The 20,679-nt window shown below is 45.4% G+C and overlaps 1 protein-coding gene across 1 annotated transcript; it reads right to left on the bottom strand.

Moving 5' to 3' along the window:
• Window positions 1-8,753, bottom strand: PDHB (pyruvate dehydrogenase E1 subunit beta). Its single transcript, XM_029051518.2, has 10 exons — window positions 8,597-8,753; window positions 8,464-8,517; window positions 6,293-6,400; window positions 6,141-6,203; window positions 5,402-5,437; window positions 4,991-5,276; window positions 3,775-3,885; window positions 3,415-3,506; window positions 697-838; window positions 1-574 (listed from the first exon to the last, which is right to left on the bottom strand). Exons 1-10 carry the CDS (start codon window positions 8,648-8,650, stop codon window positions 429-431), a joined length of 1,092 nt encoding a protein of 363 aa, XP_028907351.1. The 5' UTR covers window positions 8,651-8,753; the 3' UTR covers window positions 1-428.
• Between the last annotated feature and the right edge of the window lie 11,926 nt (window positions 8,754-20,679).

The raw sequence follows: 20,679 nt of genomic DNA, 5'->3' as shown, positions 1-20,679 counted from the left end.
TCCAACAAGGGTCTGGAATTTATTTATTTGTTTAAAAAACAATCTAGTCAAGGTAGACTTCTTTCATGTTATATACTTTTTGAAGATATGCTTACTCAGTACTCTTGCCCCAACTGGCATTTTGAGACACAAGATATGATAAAATTTTACATTAACCCTTTCCCATCCCTATCCTCCCCAACCCCCCCCCAGACATGGCAATGGTAACAGACAAAAAGGGCAGGGAAGCTGGTAGAGTGTGCATTTCGCCACATCAAGCAGCCTTAGACCTTCCTTCAACAGAAAAAGGTAGGCCTTGTGGCTAGAGAATAAAATAGTTAAATAAGTTGAATTCATGTAGTAGAGTCTAGGTTAAATAATAGCTCCTTTTACCATTAAGCAAGTTTTTAAAAACAAATCCCAACAGACTTGAATTTCAAGAGAAAAAGCTAAACATTAAGTGTTTTCTTTGTTGCAAATATGATATCCTTGACTTGAGGTATGCAATTCTCTTCTAGAGTCTTCGCATAAGGCATAGGAACATCAGCACCAGTGACACGAACAGCAGGAGCATCCAAGAAGTTGAATGCGGGACCTGGAGGAGAAGTGAGGGACGTAGTTGAGACCATAACATTAGGGATGTAGTTATAAGACTACTGTTTTCTTAGAAACCATGAAGTTAATCTGACTGTTCTTCCAGAATGTTTTCTGAAATACCTTCCATGATTCGGGCACAAATTTCAGCTCCGACTCCAAACTGCGGCCAGCCTCCTTCAACAGTTACGAGATGGTTGGTCTTTACTACACTAGCCTCAATGGTGTCAATGTCCATTGGTCTGATGGTACGCAGGTTTATCACCTGAAAAAGAGAAAATTCATAGTTCTTTCTTCCAGACAAAATAATTGCTAGGGAATCTCACTCAAGTTCACCTCCCTTTACAGGGATTTCTTTTTTTTAAAAAAAAGGGAACACAACTGTTAACACAACCTGTGCTTAGGCCTTTAAACATCCTGCATCTTCTAGTTTGTCACTTCCAGCTAAGCAAGTCCTGGGCCAGCTTTCTATAAGCCTTGTTGCATATACACATATGGAAGCAACAGTAAGAAGTGGTTTCAACAGGGTCTTTGATCATCAGTACCTTTTCTCCTTAAAACGATGGCCTCACATAACTCCCTCCCTTATGTTTATCCAAAAAAAATATGTTAACAGGAAGGACGTGATTAGTTTGGGAAAAGATCTATTGGTACTCTATTCATTTTTCAGAGATCTGGAACTTAGCTACCATTAGTTGAGATGAAGCTTAAAAAGCAAACTCAGTTCTTCGATAACTCAGAGGGGGGTGGTGGGCTTACATTTCCAAAGGGCCCTGTGTTAAGAGAAACTTGCACTATACTACAGGATGTCCTCAAACCTTGAGACACAATTGGTTTCTGAAAACTGTGATGTTAGAACCAAATTTGATGGTTTGTTTTTTTTAATTCAAAATTACCCAGAACTATAAACTCAGTTATTGACAGGTAAGGTAGCTACACTAATGCATTTTGACTGTAAGCAGCAATCACATGGACATAAACCACTTGTTGCAAACATGATATATAAGAGTATAAAGCACATCACCCCTACCTACAAAAATATCTAGAGAGAGATGTTTTACCCCTTTCCCCATTTTTGTTTTACAAAATTAGGTTGGTGGGTCTGATTGGGTGAGATTTCCAATGGGGTTGGAGGGACTTTTTGAAGGGCTCTTGGTTGGAGTCTTCGTTGTTGGCTTTTCTGGAACCTTAGAATCAAAAAGGGCTTTCCTTTCAGTGTTGTCAATAGGCGGAGGGAAGAGGGAAGAAAAAGAAAGAGCTGGTGATGATGTCTGGAAATTCAACTGATGAGTGAACTGATGCATACATGGATGGCTAGAAAGTGCAGACAACAAGAAAAATGTTTTCCCCCCTCCCTTGCACCCAGTATCTGCTTTAACTCTTTTGTGCTGTTATTCAAAATATTCTGAACCCCAGTAGCAGGTTAAGAACCAAGGAACTCTGTGAATGCAAGCAAACCTAGGGTATGATCACTATGAACATGCTGTTTGTATAAGTGACAAACAATTCCTTGTATTTACTGAGCACTTGTGTGCAGAGCACTGTACTACGCTCTTGGGAGAGTACAATATTTGAGTTGGTAGATATGGTGCCACAGCGAGCTTAGTCTAGTGGGACTATAAAATGAACTCTTCATTGTAGGTGGGGGGGGGGGGGCGGGGGGGAAAGCAGGTCAACAGGTAGGTAAAAGGGCAAAATACCTATTCAGCAGTGGTGAGTGTTTTCTTTGTGAAATCCTCTTTAGATCTAGGACGGGGAGGTACCAGGAGAAAAGAGGGGAGAGCCCAGAAAAGCAGTGAAAAAGAAACCAGAGGTGCAAAGCTCTGAGGAGAGAGCTAGTTCTTGTTGTAGAGGCGACTTTGCTTCAGTTCCAGTGCAAACTGAGGCAAATTGGGGGCAAATTGAGTGGAAACTCTAAGCCAGGCTGGGCTGGAATGGTCCAAAGGGTTGCAGTGGTGCCAGAGGGGGGCCTGAGACACTGCTGCTGTTGCAAGAACTATTACCTATTTCCCCCAGGGCCACAGCGGTCTCCCAAGGTGATGACCAAATGGAGCTGATGGCAGCTATGGCAAGTCTTGGGGATAGGGCCTGGATTATGGCAGGCTGATGGAAGGGGGCTGTTACCGACTGTGACCACCAGTAGTGGCAGGGAAGGACGGGTTGGTATCCACTGCCATTCGCCTTCAGCCCCCTCTTCTGTCTGCTGGCCCCCCGCTCTGTGGCCTTAGGGAGGCCAACAGTAACAGCAGGAACTACAGTCAGCAGAGGCGGGGTGAGGGGGAACTGGGAAATGGCAAGGAGGGAGAAGGCAGGGTCACAAAATACTTACCTCACAAACCTGGCGTTGATCTGGTGTCGTAAAGAGTCGTGGGGAGCGCCAACTCAGTCAATCATGAGTCGAGGACTTCCTGTACGCATGCCTTGACCGATGCCATGTGCCTATGCAAAACCCTTTCTCCCCACACTGCATCGTGTTTTAACAAGACAGATGCAGAGTGCCGGCAGAATCCTTCCTAATTCCCCAGGGCCCTAGTCTGAACAGGTAGTGAAAACCCACGTTATGGAAGAACAGAGTATGTTGAAAAGCAAGGAGTCTACATCGAATTACAGTGAACTAGAAGGATAACCATCCCCGTTTTACAGATAAGATTGGGAACTGCGTTCAAGCATGACTTCACCTACATCTACGACGTGGTGGATCATGAAACACCACCCAGATCTTCAGATTGGGCAGTTTTGGCTCCCAGATTCATGTTCAGACCACCAAGCCAGACTGCTTCTCAAATTTTAAAAATTTCTTCAGGAGGGCCTGGCCTTTAGAATGAACAGACATCAACACACCTCACATTCAATCCCCTCTTTTGCTAGTACAGCAGCTGCTTCCATACAGTGGCCAACAGATCTTGAGTGTGAAACCAAGGTAATATGGGTGCCTGAAACAAAATAAAAGGATAACCTGTTATATCAAGCCAGTTAAAAGTTTAAACAAATCCCCACAGGAAACAGTGCTCTTCTCATATACTGTTTACCTCATTCCCCTATGTAGTTTGAGAAACCTCACACACACACACACACACATATACATATACAAACACTATTTTATTTAAAATTCTAAACTCAAAACATTACTGATCCAATAAATAATTATACTTAAAGGGAAATAAGATGATGAAATAGCACGTAATTTCAGAATTCTCTTACCTTGCTTTTCTATTTTAGCTTTCCCCATAGGAACCACAAAATCTTTTGATTGAGCTTCTTCTGGAAATTCAAAAGGAACTCCATACATCAATTCGTTTTCCAACATCACCACTGCAAAAAAAGTTTCAACATCTCAAAAACTACTTGCTAGGTCAGAAATACATATAAAGGAGGAGGTCAAAAAACCTGATATATGTATCCAATGAACGAATTGTGGGGATAAATAGGAACTTTCCCACAGATTAAAAATTGACATTAGGAAACCCCAACCCCGTGTTACACCAGTAAGTCATTTTGGCCATCCTACACTAATGGATTTTTTTTTAATGGCATTTAAGCACTTACGTGCCAGGGTCTATAAGTACTGGGATAAATTCAGGCTAATCAGGTTGGACACAGTCCCTCTCCCAAGTGGGGCTCACAGTCTTAATCCCCATTTGGCAGATGAGAGAACTGAGGCCCAGAGAAATGAAGTGACTTGCCCAAGGTCACAAAGCAGACAAGTACTTTGTCCAAGCACTTAGTACAGTGCTCTGCATACAGTAAATGCTCAATAAATATAATTGAATGAAGTGGCGGAGCCTGGATTAGAAATCAGGTCCTCTGACTCCCAGGTCCGTGCTCTACCTACTAGGCCTTGCTATTTCAATTTGCCCATGTCAAGCAAAAAAAGCCAGCAGAAACCCAGTAACCCAAAACCCAGTTCCCCTATAACGCACGGACTGCATTCTTGCATAGAACCCCACGAGTTTCCTTTCACTTGGGTTCTAGAAGAATATACTTCCCCGTGTTTGACAGTATGTGCATGCATACAACCATTTCTCCCAACACCGCATGGAGCTGCATCTAGACAGATGCATATTAGCAGCAGAATTCTGCATCCCTTATTCCGGTTGTCACATTCTAGCCAGAACATGTAGTGAAAATATGCATACTGGAAAAACTGAATGTAGACTACACCGTAAGCTTGTTATGGGGAGGGAACGTGTGTGCTAATTTTGTTGTACTCTCCCAAGCACTTAGTACAGTGCTCTGCACATGGTAAACACTCAATACACACCATTAACAGGTTTTTCTACTCATACAAGATACTAGCCCTAGAATATACAGAACTCAAGATGGAAATGAATTTACTATCCACCTCTCTTCGAGACAGATTATAATGAAACAAAATATACTCAGCAAATGGCACTGGGATTAATTCATTTTTACGCACCTGGATTATCATCCCGGATTGCTGATTTCAGGAGTCCTTTAGCATCTTCTGCACTCCAAGGACTGACCACTTTTAGTCCAGGACAGTGCCCGTACCAAGCAGCAAAGCATTGTGAGTGCTGGGCAGCTACGCCCGCAGAGGCACCATTAGGCCCTCTGAATACAATAGGCACTGGCACAGTACCACCTGACATGTAGTAAGTCTTGGCAGCTGAGTTCACAACTTGGTCAATTGCTTGCATTGAAAAGTTGAAGGTCATGAATTCACAGATAGGTCTCAACCCCGCCTGTGAAATTGGAAAGTCCCATTAAAAACCTTAGAGCTCTGAGAGTCAACTTGTTTTACAAGATGCAAAAAATTAAAGGCATAAAATAAAAAACCCTCAGGTGAGTTTGTAGAAATGTTACGTACCATAGCTGCGCCTACAGCAATTCCAGCAAAGCCCATCTAAAAAACAAAATCAAAAGTACTGAGTTGCTACACCTACTAAAACCACAAATCATTACTTAGTAATTTAACACAGTATTACTATGATTAATACAAAAATATTAACTCATTAATGCTGAGTTTTTCCTCAACAGCAGATCTGAACCACTATTTGGAAGAATACATCACTCTACCTAGAGAAGCAGTGTGGCCTACTGGAATGAATATGGGCCTGGGAGTCAGAGGATTTGGGTTCTAATCTTGACCCCCCATTCTGGTCTGCTGTGTAACCCTGGGTAAGTCATTTAGCTTCTCTGTGCCTCAGTTCCCTCATCTGTAAAATGGGGGAATGAGATTGTGTCCGACCCAATTTGCTTGTATCCACCCCAGCGCTTAGTACAGTGCCCGACATTCAATCGTATTTATTGAGCGCTTACTGTGTGCAGAGCACTGTACTAAGCACTTGGAAAGTTCAATTCAGCAACAAATAAGAGACAATCCCTACCCAACAACGGGAACATAGTAAGTGCTTAACAAATATCACAATTATGATTACGACTCCTTCCCACTAGACTACAAGCCCCATGTAGGGGCAGGGACTGTGTCTAACCTGATTATCTTGTATCTACGCCAGTGCTTAGAAGAGTGCTTGGCACTTTGTAAGGGCACAAATACTATTATCATCACTATCTTTAAATGGATTAACAATGAACACAGAACCTACCTCAGATATAGGAGTGTCTATTATTCTCTTATCTCCGTATTTCTTCCAAAGACCTCTACTAACCTGCAGGAATTAAAAAAAAGTTGAAACCAATGACTGCCAAACCACACCCAGCTTTAGGAATTTCAAGCTTTCAGACATGTTTTCGTTACCTTATATGCACCATCATACTGGGCAACTTCCTCTCCAAGCAGAAATACCTTCTCATCTCTCTCCAGTTCCTCATCCAATGCCTGATTTAAAGCATCCCGAACTGTTACCTATTAAGAAATAGACGTTTAACAATTCATGGGTGAGATAAGCACGATCAATTTGGGAATGATATTGCATTCATCCTATACTACTTGTGTGAAACAAGAATCATTTCAACCTCAAAGCATATTCTGGGCAGCATCCACACTTTCTACACACCTTATTTGATTGGATTAGCTAATACTACTTTCACTCTGTGCTTCATACTCCTAAAATAAGTAAAATGAGGAAAAGTGGTAAAATGCTGAAGTGCCCCAACAGAAGGGACAATCTTCACAAGCCCACCAAAAAGCTAACCTCCTCCAGGAGGCCTTCCCAGACTGACCCTCCCTTTTCCTCTGCTCCTCCTCCCCATCGCCCCGACTCCCTCCCTCTGCTCTACCCCCTTCCCACCACACAGCACTTGTGTATATGTGTACATATTACATTTTATTAATGATGTGTATATATCTATAATTCCATTTATACTGATGCCTGTCTACTTGTTTCATTGTCTCTGTCCCCCCTTTCAGACTGTGGGCCTGTTGGATAGGGACTGTCTCTATTTGTTGCCGAACTGTACTTTCCAAGCACTCAGTATGCTGCTCTGCAAATAGTAAGCACTCAGTAAATACAATTGAATGAATTATGGGAAGTCACATGGCCTAGTGGTGAAAGCACGACCCTGGGCTCTAATTCCAGCTCCGCCACTTACCTGCTGTGTGACCTTGGGCAAATCGCTTAACTTCTCTGGGCCTCAATTCCCTCATCTACAAAATGGGGGCTCAATACTTGTTCTCCTCCCTACTTAGACTGTAAGCCCAATGTGGGACCTGATTATCTTGTACCTGCCCCAGGGCTTAGTACAGTGCTTGGCACATGGTAAGCACTTAAAAATGCTCAAGTCAAATTCTGAAGAAGTTATGTACAGCAGCATATTTCCTATATCTTTATTCCCAAACAATGTGATAGGCATACTCTAAGAAAACAGTGAAAGAGGTACCATTATGGAGGTAAGGAAGCAAGGGAGTGTTGGTTTGTTTCCGATTTGCACAGAAGGAATATGTAGTCTGCTATAGAAACTACATAAAGATTTTACCGGAGCTGAGAAATAAAAGCTTTAAGAGGTGGTGAGCAAAACAGCTCTGTACCATGGGATATGAACCTGCCAGCTATAGACTTATCTTGGGTTAACCTGGGGTTAATAATAATGATGATGGCATTTGTTAAGTGCTTACTATGTGCCAAGCACTGTTCTAAGCACTAGGGTGGATACAGCACAGCGTGAGAAGCAGCATCACTTAGTGGAAAAAGCATGTGTTTGGGAGTCAGAGGCCGTGGGTTCTAATCCCACCTCCTCTACTCGTCTGCTGTGTACTCTTGGGCAAGTCACAACTTCTCTGTGTCTCAGTTACCTCATCTGTAAAATGGGGATTAAAAATGTGAGCCCCATGTGGGACAACCTGATTACCCTGTATCTACCGCGGCGCTTGGAACAGTGCTTGGCACATAGTAAGCACTTAACAAATACCGTAATTATTACAAAGTAATCAGGTTGTCCCACCTGGGGCTCACAGACTTAATCCCCATTTCACACAGGATTACCCTCGGACGTAGGTGCAAGACTTCCCCAGATACTTTATTCCCCTAGGTCGTGAGAAAGAGGTACGATTGTACCTTACAGTCGAGAAACACCCTTATTAGGAGCCACAGAGCACACTCGCCCGCCCACCCACACCCTGGGGGCCGGATCGGCCCCTGTCCAGGCTATATATTAAAACAAGCATATGCAAGAGGGATCCTTTACACTTAAATGGGCTCGAAAGACGGCAAAAAAAACCCAACAAACCCACCCTAGGGGAGGTTTTCTAATATCTAGTCCTTCTCCGCCACAATCCCGCTTTTTATGTCCCTGGTGAGCAAGGCCGCAACTGCTACCATCCCCCGGCGTCTCCCCCATCTTGGAATTCTCCATCACGATGCGCAGACATAGCCCATTCTAACGTTGATGGTTAAAGGGGATGGGGGGTACCCCTCTTCTGATCCCCTCTTCTGCCCTGCACACAATAAAAGGACTTGGGCTTTCCGTTACCTGCAGCGCCGCCGGGGCCGTCCGGTGAAACCTCCTCCTCAGCAGCCCGGCCACCTACCCGGGGAAGAAAAGACACAGTGAAGGCAACTATCCGAACTCTGGCAAAGGCCGGCGAGGCGGCACAGACACATACCTGTTTGCCGCAGCCGGAGAGCCGCCTTCGCCATAGGCCGGCTACCATCGCCATCTTGACCGTGTCCTCTAGCCAGGAAGGAGAGCTCAGCTCAGTGGCAAAACGGAGACGTAACTGGACGCGTTCCGTCCCGCCTCCTAACGCTGGCCAATCAGAAGGGGCGCCGAGCGAAGGCTCCTCCTCCCCCTTCCCTCATTGGGAAGGAGCCGCAAATTGATCGAGCGAACGAGTCGCGCGTGCGCCCTGGGTCAGGGCGAGGGGTGGAGTCCGGCCAGCTCGGCCCGCTTCAAAGTCAACTTTACCTGGGCCGTGGCCTTGTGTCCGGCCTGTGGCCTCACGAGGGCTTGCTGCCCAGGGTGCTAATTTGCCTCTTGATTATACTGTGGATTCTTAGGCTTTCTCTCCCCCTGCCTCCTAACACATTTGGTAATACCCAGCTTTTGCTCCATCTCCCCGCAGGAGAGCTCCTCCCTACCCTCGCCACCATTCCCCCTTAAGGAGCATTTGATCCCAAGGACAATCACTCGTATGTAATGAGCACCGATTGTTGGCGGAGGGCTTGGGAGTGTAGAATAGAATTAGGCGAAACGATCCATGGCGTGAAGTAAAATACACATGAAACTTTCATTCATTCAATAGTATTTATTGAGCACTTACTATGTGCAGAGCACTGTACTAAGCGTTTGGAATGAACAAGTCGGCAACAGATAGAGACAGTCCCTGCCGTTTGACGGGCTTACGGTCTAATCGGGGGAGACGGACAGACAAGAACAATGGCAATAAATACAGTCAAGGGGAAGAACATCTCGTAAAAACAATGGCATCTAAATAGAATCAAGGCGATGTACATTTCATTAACAAAATAAATGGAGTAATGAAAATATATACAGTTGAGCAGACGAGTACAGTGCTGAGGGGATGGGAAGGGAGAGGGGGAGGAGCAGAGGGAAATGGGGGGAAAAGAGGGTTAAGCTGCGGAGAGGTGAAGGGGGGGTGGTAGAGGGAGTAGAGGGAGAAGGGGAGCTCAGTCTGGGAAGGCCTCTTGGAGGAGGTGAGTTTTAAGTAGGGTTTTGAAGAGGGGAAGAGAATCAGTTTGGCAGAGGTGAGGAGGGAGGGCCCAGGAGGTCGACGGCGGGATAGGCGAGACGGCGGGATAGGCGAGACCGAGGGACGGTGAGGAGGTGGGCGGCAGAGGAGCGGAGCGTGCGGGGTGGGCGGTAGAAAGAGAGAAGGGAGGAGAGATAGGAAGGGGCAAGGTGATGGAGAGCCTTGAAGCCTAGAGTGAGGAGTTTTTGTTTGGAGCGGAGGTTGATAGGCAACCACTGGAGTTGTTTAAGAAGGGGAGTGACATGCCCAGATCGTTTCTGCAGGAAGATGAGCCAGGCAGCGGAGTGAAGAATAGACTGGAGCGGGGCGAGAGAGGGGGAAGGGAGGTCAGAGAGAAGGCTGACACAGTAGTCTAGCCGGGATATAACGAGAGCCCGTAGCAGTAAGGTAGCCATTTGGGTGGAGAGGAAAGGGCGTATCTTGGCGATATTGTAAAGGTGAAACCGGAAGGTCTTGGTAACGGATAGGATGTGTGGGGTGAACGAGAGAGACGAGTCAAGGATGACACCGAGATTACGGGCCTGAGAGACAGGAAGGATGGTCATGCCATCCACAGTGATAGGGAAGTCTGGGAGAGGACCGGGTTTGGGAGGGAAGATGAGGAGCTCAGTCTTGCTCATGTTGAGTTTTAGGTGGCGGGCTGACATCCAGGTGGAGACGTCCTGGAGGCAGGAGGAGATGTGAGCCTGAAGGGAGGGGGAGAGGACAGGGGCGGAGATGTAGATCTGCGTGTCATCTGCGTAGAGATGGTAGTCAAAGCCGTGAGAGTGAATGAGTTCACCGAGGGAGTGAGTGTAAATGGAGAACAGAAGAGAGCCAAGAACTGACCCTTGAGGAACTCCAACAGTTAAAGGATGGGAGGGGGAGGAGGCGCCAGCGAAGGAGACCGAGAATGACCGGCCAGAGAGGTAAGAGGAGAACCAGGAGAGGACAGAGTCCGTGAAGCCAAGGTGAGATAAGGTATGGAGGAGGAGGGGATGGTCGACAGTGTCAAAGGCAGAAGAGAGGTCAAGGAGGATCAGAATGGAGTAGGAGCCATTGGATTTGGCAAGAAGGAGGTCACGGGTGACCTTAGAGAGAGCAGTCTCGGTAGAGTGGAGGGGACGGAAGCCAGATTGGAGGGGGTCTAGGAGAGAATGGGAGTTAAGGAATTCTAAGCAGCGATTGTAGACGACTCGTTCTAGGATTTTGGAAAGGAAGGGTAGTAGGGAGATAGGGCGATAACTGGAGGGGGAAGTGGGGTCAAGAGCGGGTTTTTTAAGGATGGGGGAGACGTGGGCATGTTTGAAGGCAGAGGGGAAGGCGCCTCCGACTGCCATGGGGATTATGACTACATGTACTGATGTGGCAGTGGGGATAAGGTAGGGCGATTAGCAGCATAGCCTAGTGAAAAGAGCCCAGGTCTGGGAGTCAAAGGACCTGGGTGCCCATCCTGGCTCTGCCCCTCTTTTTTTTCCATTCATTCAATCGTATTTATTGAGCACTTACTGTGTGCAGAGCACTGTACTAAGTGCTCAGAAAGTACAATTCGGCAACAGAGACCATCCCTACCCAACAACGGTTTTAATGGTATTTGTAAAGCTCTTACCATGTGCCAGGCACTGTACTAAGCACTGAGGTAGATGCAACCTAATCAGGTGGGACACAGCCTTAACCCCTATTTTACAGGTGAGGTTACTGAGTCGCAGAGAAGTGAAGTGACTTGCCCAAGGTCACACAGCAGACAAGTGGCAGAGCTGGGATTACAAACCAGGCTCTCTAACTCCCAGGCCTGTGTTCTTTCCACTAGGCCACTTCCTGCTGGGTGACCTTGAGTGAATCACTTAACTTTCTTGTGCCTCAGCTTCCTCAACTGTAAAAAATAGGGATTCAATATCTGTTCTCCATCCCATTTAGATTGTGAAGCTGTGTGGCCTAGTGGAAAGAGCATGAGCCTGGGAGTCAGAGGACCTGGGTTCTAAGCCCAGCTCCACCACAGTTCTGCAGTGCGACATTGGGTAAATCACTTAACTTCTCTGTACCTCAGTTACCTCATTTGTAAAATAGGGATTAAGATTGTGAGCTTTATGAGGGATAGGACTGTGTCCAACCTGGTTGCCTTGTCTCTACCCCAGCTCTTAGTACAATATTTGACACACAGTAGTAGTAATAGTATTTGTTAAGCACTTACTATGTGCTGAGCACTGTACTAACCACTGGAAGAGAATACCAATACCACAATTATTATTAATAAATTAATCAGAGAAGTCTTCTGGAGGAGCTGTAATTTCAGGAGTGAAGATGCTTGGGCTGTAGGATGTGAAGTGGGCCAACTCTGTTATATTGTATTTTCCCAAGTGCTTACTACAGTGCTCTGCACACAGTAAGGACTCAATCGATTGATTGACTGAAGAAATTCCAGGCAGGGCAGCATGGTCTAATGGATAGCGCATGGTCCTGGGAGTCAGAAGGACCTGGGTTCTAATTCAGGCTCTGCCACTTGTCTGCTATATGAGGTTGGCCAAGTCACTCAACCTCTCTGTGCCTTGATTACCTCATCTGTAAAATGGGGATTAAGACTGTGAGCCCCAAGCGGGACAAGGACTGTGTCCAACTGAATACTTTGTATCTACACTAGTGCTTAGAACAGTGCCTGGCACATAGTAAGTGCTTAACAAATACCAAAAAAAGGGGGGGGGGCAGGATGTCTGTGGTGGGAGAGATGAGAATGAAGTACAGTTTGAAAGAAACACAAAGGGTAAGCTGGGGTGTAAGAGAGGAAGAGAGTGGATAAGTAGGAGGGAGAGAGCTGAGAGAGCTCTTAGGAATCACGAGAGGTAAGAGGAGAACCAGGAAATCAATCACTGCTACTTACTGAACACTTACTGGGTGCAGAGCACTGTACTAAGTGTTTGGGAGAGTACAGTATAACAGAGTTGGTAGACACTTTCCTTGCCCACAGTTTGGAGGAAAGAACTGTGTTGGAAAACCTAGGTTAGATAGTGTTGCCAGGAAAAGGGAGTGGTTTCCGGAGAGCTCTTGTGCTTGTGCTCTCACTCCCTCCCCCTCCCTCCATGCCAGGATCTGGTCAGGGCTCTGGGGGGGGGGTGTCCTGTGTTTTTGGGTCTGTTGGCATAGATGGGAGCTCTGCCAGGGGACAAGGGTTTGCAGGGGCCTAGGCAATGAACTCAGCTCTATTCACATAGCAAGCGTCACTTGCTGTTGGATAACTTAGAGCCATTTCAGGCCAGCACCCAGATGCCACTGGAGTCAGTTGCAAACAAAGAACAGGGAGAGGAGCCGCAGGAAGCCATGGCTAACAGACACACCCTACAATCACCAGCTGAGCTCCTGAAAGATGAGCTCCTGCCACTTTTCCCACTTCAGGCCATCCAGGGGCCATCCGGAGGAGGAGGCGGGGGACGGACATGAAAGGCTCCTGACCCCTAAGCCATGACAGGGATTGGCCAAGGAACCAGATCCTGGGAGGAGAAATTGCTCTTGCCATGGCTCTGGAAGTGGGGTGGCAAGAAAGGCAGCAGTGCCAATCCTAGGAGTGGGGGAATCTTGTCCTCAGTGGCCCAGAGGCAGGGCCTACTTCCTTTCCAGTCATTTTCCAGCCATTCATTCCTTTGCGGTGCTAAGGGGCTAGGTAGGACCAGCTAGTTATGGCTAATTGCTCTGTTCCAAAAGCTTCCCTATCTCATGGGGGTGGGGGCAGGTCAACCCTGTCAAACCTCCCAAAATGGAGCTTATCAGTTCCACATTTTTTTTAATGGTATTTGCCAAACACTATGTGCCAGGCCCTATACTAAGCCCTAGGGTAGGGTACAAGCTAATCAGGTTAGAAATAATTCTTGTCCCAAATAGGGCTCATAGTCAATCTCTTTTTTTCTTTTTTTATGGTATTTGTAAAGTGCTTACTATGTGCCAGGCATTGTTCTAAGTACTGGGGTAATTACAAGACAATCAGGTTGGTCACAGTCCCTGTCCCACATGGGGCTTACAATCTTAATCGCCGTTTCCCAGATGAGGTTCGCCGATTGGCCGCCTTACCGAGGCAGCTGACTGAGCCCGAGCCTCTTCAGCATGATCCCGGGAGGGTTGGTCCTGTATGTTATATGTAACATACAAGTAACATATATGTTCGGCTTTTAGGAGATTTATTTGACACACAGAAATATAATACAGAACATGCTTTGACCAAGCCATTAAGAGACAGAAACTATACCTTTCCCTTAAATGTATCTTTTGGTCACAGAACCAACTATAATTTTTGTGTATTAAAATACCTTTCATTCCATTTGAATTGTCAGCTGTTTTCAGCATTTAAAGTGGGTACCTTGAAATCCCAAGAGATTCATTCATTCATTCATTCATTCATTCAATCGTATTTATCGAGTGCTTACTGTGTGCAGAGCACTGTACTAAGCGCTTGGAATGTTCAATTTGGCAACAGAGACAATCCCTGCCCAACAACGGGCTCACAGCCTAAAATATGTGAATTTTATGTATAAGCCATATTTAATATTCGGGGTCAGGAGCCTTTCATGTCCGTCCCCCGCCTCCTCCTCCAGATGGCCCCTGGATGGCCTGAAGTGGGAAAAGTGGCAGGAGCTAAAAATCTTCAAATGAGGCATAGGAATATCTTTATCTTGATATAGGAACAAAGAAGTTGAATTCAGGGCCGGTAAATAAAGAACATTTGAGAATAATTCATGTTACAGATTGTGCCTAAAACATTTACTTTTCTTCTAATGATCAGTCAAATTTATTGATGACTTTTTTAAGTAATTACAATGTGCAGAACACTTTACTAAGCCCTGGGAAAGGGTACAAGATCATTGATTCAGATACAGTTGCTGGCCCACAGGATCTCCCAATCATCAAAGACATGGGACGAAAATAATAGGATAAATTCAGAAAAAGCAACAATTCAAGAACAACAAGAAAACCACCCTCCCTCTGATTCCCCACTGCTCTAGGAAAGGTTGTTTTAGGTCCAAAGTGCCACAATTCTTCCAGTGTTCTAGTATAGTGCTTGGTACATAGAAAGTACTTAATGAATGCCACGGTTGTTACTATTTAGAGGAGTACCAAAGTCTAGTGGAAGGAGCACGGGCCTGGGAGCCAGAGGACCTGGGTTCTAATTGTGGTTCTCCCACTTACCTGCTGTGTGACCTTAGGCAAGTCACTTGCCTTCTCTGTGCCTCAGTTACCTCATTTGTAAAATAGGGATATAATGCCTGTTCTCCCTCCTACTTAGATTGTGAGCCCTGTGGGGGACAGGGACTGTGCCTTACCTAATTATTTTGTATCTTCCCTAGCGCTTAGAACAGTGCTTGACACATAGTAAGTGCTTAACAAATACCGTAATTATTATCTGTAAAATGGGGATTCAATACCTGTTCTCCCTCCTACTTAGATTGTGAGCGCTTTGTGGGACAGGGACTGTGTCTGACCTATCTTGTATCTTTCCCAGCACCTAGAACAGTGCTTGGCACATAGTAAGCATTCAACAAATACTATTATTATTATTATTACTACAGTTTAATAGAACAACTACCTGCATTATTATGCATCTGCCTGTTCCCCTTCTTATGTGCCACCCCCAGGGGAAGAGTGTACTAAGGCCTGGGGAAGGTACAAGATAAATAGGTGGACACAGTCCCTGTCCTGCATGGGGCTCGCAGTTTAATTAGGAAGGAGAACAATCCTCATTTCACAGAAGGAGAAACTGAAGCATGGCAAAGTTAAGTGACTTGCCCATGGTCACACAGCAGGCAAGTGGTGGAGCCAGGATTAGAACCCAGGTCCCCTGATTCCCAGGCCTCTGCTCTAGGCCACACTGCCATTACGCATAACATCAAGAAGATTGGCACTCTTTCTGCTCCTATCTCGTCCGGAAGCTTTCAGTAATTCGTACATTCATTTAGTAGTTACGATCAATCCGATTCTGCTATTTATGCTACCACACACCCAAAATGCTTACAGATGGACATTTGGGGGTAAATACCATTACATGAAATTTCTTAATTCACTCTTAAAAATGTAAAGACTTACTGTATTATAAAGTTGGAAGCCTAGAGGGCTCCCTTTTATGCTGCCTTGTTAGAGCCGCAAAAAAGGCTTTAGAAGCAATGTTTGAGCGATGCAGAAAAGTGATTCAGGCACTGTAGAACTGTCCAGATGCATTAATACATATGTTCTTTGGTCTTGGCCAAATTCGTGTGTGTGTGGTAAAATTCAAACTTTAAAGGTCAGATTTGGGCATTGCAATGATGCAGCACTAAGAGGGAAAGGGGAGAGGTGCTGACTTTTAATGTTGCACATGAGGGGATCAGCATGCCTGAGGTGAGGGGAGGTGGATAGGGACAGAATTGGTTTTGGAGAAGGTGATTGGGTTCCTCCGGGAAGCTGAATGGTGATAATATCAAAATATGGGTAATACTTGGATAATAATAATGATAATCATAATGATAGTATTTGTTAAGCGCTTACTATATGCCAAGCACTTTACTAAGCACTGGGGTAGATACAGGATAATCAGGTCCCACATGGGGCTCAAAGAGTAAGTAGGCAGGAGAACAGGGATTGAATCCCCAGTTTGCAGGTGAAGGAACTGGGGCCCAGAGAAGCTACGTGACTTGCCCAAGATCACCCAGCAGGTAAATGGCAGAGCTGGGATTAGAACCCAGGCCTCATGACTCCCAGACTTGGGCTCCTTCCACTTGGCCATGCTGCTTCCCAGTACGGAGATTCATAAATGACTAAAATTTATATATCTCTCATCTCTTGCAGAGCAAGGGCCACTTTCATTTACAACACCTCTTACAGAGACAACCAGTAATCCTTGCCTATGAAAGAGACCAAACAGTTATCTGAAGTAAACAAAATAAACAGATTACTTCTATGCTTTCTGAGCAAAGCAAAAAATCTCTGGTATGTTACTTAAAGCCCTTAGGCTGAGCTCTACCAGAGAGAAGCAGCGTGGCTCACTGGAAAGAACACGGGCTTTGGAGTGAGAGGTCATGGGTTCGAACCCCGGCTCTGCCACTTGCCAGCTGTGTGACTTTGGGCAAGTCACTTAACTTCTCGGTGCCTCAGTTCCCTCATCTGTAAAATGGGGATTAAGACTGTGAGCCCCACGTGGGACAACCTGATTCCCCTGTGTCTACCCCAGCGCTTAGAACAGTGCTCGGCACATAGTAAGCGCTTAACAAATACCAACATCATCATACTGTGAAGTGCCACTGGTTAAGAAGCACTATTCTAGGGTAAGCACTGTGACTCCTCTCTTCCCTCCCTTCTCTGCCTGGAAATGTGCCAACTAGAAGTTCCACCAGGACTTCATCTTTTCCACTGTAACTCACACATGAACCATCAGTAATAATTATGGTATTTGGAAAAACAGAGTGGCCTGGTGGTCAGAGCCCGGGGCCTGGGAGTCATGGGACCTGGGTTCTAATCCCACTTCTGCCACTTGTCTGCTATATGACCTTGGGCAAATCATTTCACTTCTCTTTGCCTCTGTTCCCTCATCTGCAAAATGGGCATTAAGACTGTGAGCCCCAGTGGGACATGGACTTTGTCTAACCTGATTAGCCTATATCCACCCCAGCACCTAGTATAGAGTGCCTGGCACATAGTAAGTGCTTAAGAAATACTTTTTTTTTTAAAAAAAGCATTTGATACCATCCATAGACCCAGACTCTGGTAGCTACTGAAAAAACGTGGCTGACCTGAGAAAGTTGATCAAGATCGTAAGATTACTCCACCGAGGAATCAGAATTGGCGGGGCCATGTCCAGGCCTTTCTCCATCCACTCTTGCTCAGTCTATTCTATATAGACATGCTGGAAGATGCTATGAGGAATCTGGAAGCTGATGTCCCAATACGGCTCTTATCCTTTGGGAAACTTTCAACACAGCACACTAAATTTTGACCCTTAGTCTGAAGAAGATTGAAATTTTGTACCAGTTTGCCCTGCCAAACCCTTTTCGTAGCCAAAGCTCTCCTTTGGCTGGGGCTGTCTTCCAGCTTCTGCCTGACATCATGGGAATAAAGCTTGTCTTCCCAACTTTCAGAATGTTGGGAAGGTTACAACAGTTTGTAACCAAGGACTGTTGCCTGGAAGCGGTGAGGAGTCTGAGGACTCTTTTAGTTGCTTATTTCAGTGTTGTTAATTTGGATTGTTCACATTTTAAATTTCTTCTTACTGTTATTTATAAAGTTTATAAATTTATTGTTTTAGTTATAACAATATTGCTATTGTTATAAGAGTACATTTATTGTTATTTATAAACAGTTTATAGTTTATTGGTTTTTGTAATTTATGTTTATTATTAACTGTGCCTGCCCTCTCCAACTTAGATTACAAGCGCTTAGTACAGTGCTCTGCACATAGTAAGTCTCAATAAATACAATTGAATGAATGAATGTCAATATGGCATCAAGATTCAGACGAAACTAAAAGTAGCAGTAATCGTATTTATTAAATGCAAACTGTGTGCAGGCTCACTATCAATCTGTCAATCAATGGTATTTATTGAGTGCTTACTGTGTGCAGAGCATTGTACTAAGTGCTTGAGAAAGTACAATATAACAGAGTTGGTAGACATGTTCCCTGCCCACAACGAACTTCCAGTCTAGCGACGCTACTTCCAACTTCCAGAGCAGTTCCACCATCGTTACTTACACATATCCCTTATCATCAAGTGCTAAGGTAGCACGTCCTGCCTGTGCTGGTCAGCTGCTGTCTCAGTCTGATCAGGCTGCAGAGTGGGGGTCGGAAGGTGGTGCTTTAGGCGGGATGGAAGGGGAGGTCTGGATATGCTGCAAGAGGAGCCTGGATGTTCTTGAAAACTGCTGGCGATCAGATATGACTGATCCCTTAGGCTCCCCATCCGGGTCTTGGTGTGGTCTCAGTAAGCTAACAGGGGAAAGGGGTGAGAGAGGTACTGGAAGTTCTGGGTGAGCAAAAGTTCAGCAGGATGGGTAGGGATCATGGCAAACTCGGCCGATTTGACTATAGACTGAGGGGACTGCTGCTCAAAGCCAGTTCTGTTTAGCTCACTTTCTCATTCGCATACACTTATTCATTCTCTCTCTCTTTCTCTCTCCTGCCCTGCCTCCATGGTCAAACGGTATTTCCTGGTGGGAGTCAGAGTGGGGTCTCTTGCTGCTTCCCCAGCTCTACCTTAGGGAGAACCGGTGCAATGGCCTCCTATCTGTGAGGGAAGAGGTAAAGGTGGCTGAGATGGGAAAGGACGAGGGCACCCCACTTTGTCCCCCCCACACACACACACTGGGAAAAGCTGTTCGCCCATTGGTCTAGGCCTCCTGAACAGCCTGGGGGTAATGTGGGGGCATCTGATTGATGGGAGCTGTTCCTGTCCTGCTCAACCTCAGAGTTCAGGATTGGGAGAATTGGCGGGAGCCTGCAGATGAGTGGCAGCCACTTCTCCCAGGCTCTAGGGGCCTGAAGAGAGATGGAGGAGAAAAGCCAGGAGCATGGCACAGGAGAGCCAGCATGGAGATAGAGGGGGGCGGGAGGGGCACTCTTCTCAGGCATGTTAACTTGGAGTCTTACAATCTCATCCAGCAGCTCGCCTGGGACTCATGACTCGAGAGTGGGGGAAAGATCAGGATGAAGCCAGGGAGATGGCTCTGATGATATCATATGCTTTGTGATATAATGATGCTTTGTGTTACTGGGAGGCCCTACAAAATGGATGAGCCCTGGACCCCAAGGGGAAGCTGAATCTGGCCTAGACTGTAAACTCACTGTGGGCAGGGAAGATGGCTACCAACTCTGTTGTACTCTCCCAAGTGCTTAGGACAGTGTTCTGCACACAGTGTGTGCCCAATAAATACCACTGATCGATTGATTGGTCTTGCCCTTTAGTGCTGAGTTGTGAAATGAAATACAAACCTCTTTATTAAAGAGGCAGAAACTGCAAACCTCCTTAAGACACAGGTGGAGTCTATGAAAATTTGACAACCTCTTACTAGATCTGCAGGTGTGGCCCATGTCAGTTCAGGAAACAGGGACTAGTTGAATATCTTAACACAGAACTACTAGGAAAATCTCACCCTGATTAAGATAACTAATTTTTCAAGAGAGGAGAAAAGTAACTTTGGTTTAGATTTTTCCCAAAACATTCTACCGAATAACTTATTGGTATAGAATTATCAAGGAAATAGATGTAAAAATTATTTGATGATTTAAGGCAGATTGTTTCCTTGAATCTCACCATCCCACTGTAGGAAGTGGGAAACCAGTTGGTGAAAGATAGTTACAAACAATCCTTTTATTTGAGTCTTTTCTCTTTCTATGCGAAGGAACTGAACTCAGCTTAGGTCTGGGGCTTAAATGTATGATTGTCAGGCAGATGGAGAGTGGGTGCAGTACAATACATACTTCCCCACTTACTAGTCACTCACTGTACCATGAATCTGTACCAGCCTGCCATCTTGCCCAGTGGATTTGGGATTTCATATTCATCAATGCAGTTTTAAAGAATTGTCAAAGAATTCAGAAGTAGTGGAACTCTGGACCTCTGTTTGACTTTTGGAAAAAAAAACAAAACAAATCACCAACAAACTTTACATAAACCTAACTCGACATTAGGCCAGGTGACCAGACGTACCCTTGCCATGCCTCCTCCTTTCTCTCCATCCAAATTGTCACCACAGTGGTCCAAACACTTTTTTAATGGTATTTGTTAAGTGCTTACCATGTACCAGGCACTATATTAAGCACTAGGGTAGATTCAAGCTAATAAGGTTGGACACAGTCCATGTCCCACATGGGGCTCACAGTCTTAATCCTCATTTTACAGATGAGGTAACTGAGGCACAGAGAAGTTACCTCAGAAGTTGGAAAACGTGTGCAAAATATCCTGTGATGAGGTATACATAAACCTCTATTTTAGACAGCATTTCTGTACTATTAATAAAGAAGTTCTAGTCCCAGACTACTAAAACCAAGTTAG

This window comes from Ornithorhynchus anatinus, chromosome X1 (genome assembly GCF_004115215.2).
Source record: "Ornithorhynchus anatinus isolate Pmale09 chromosome X1, mOrnAna1.pri.v4, whole genome shotgun sequence".
NCBI lineage: Eukaryota > Metazoa > Chordata > Mammalia > Monotremata > Ornithorhynchidae > Ornithorhynchus > Ornithorhynchus anatinus.
The sequence above is the reverse complement of the archived record's forward strand: the minus strand, read 5'-3'. Positions and strand labels throughout refer to the sequence as shown.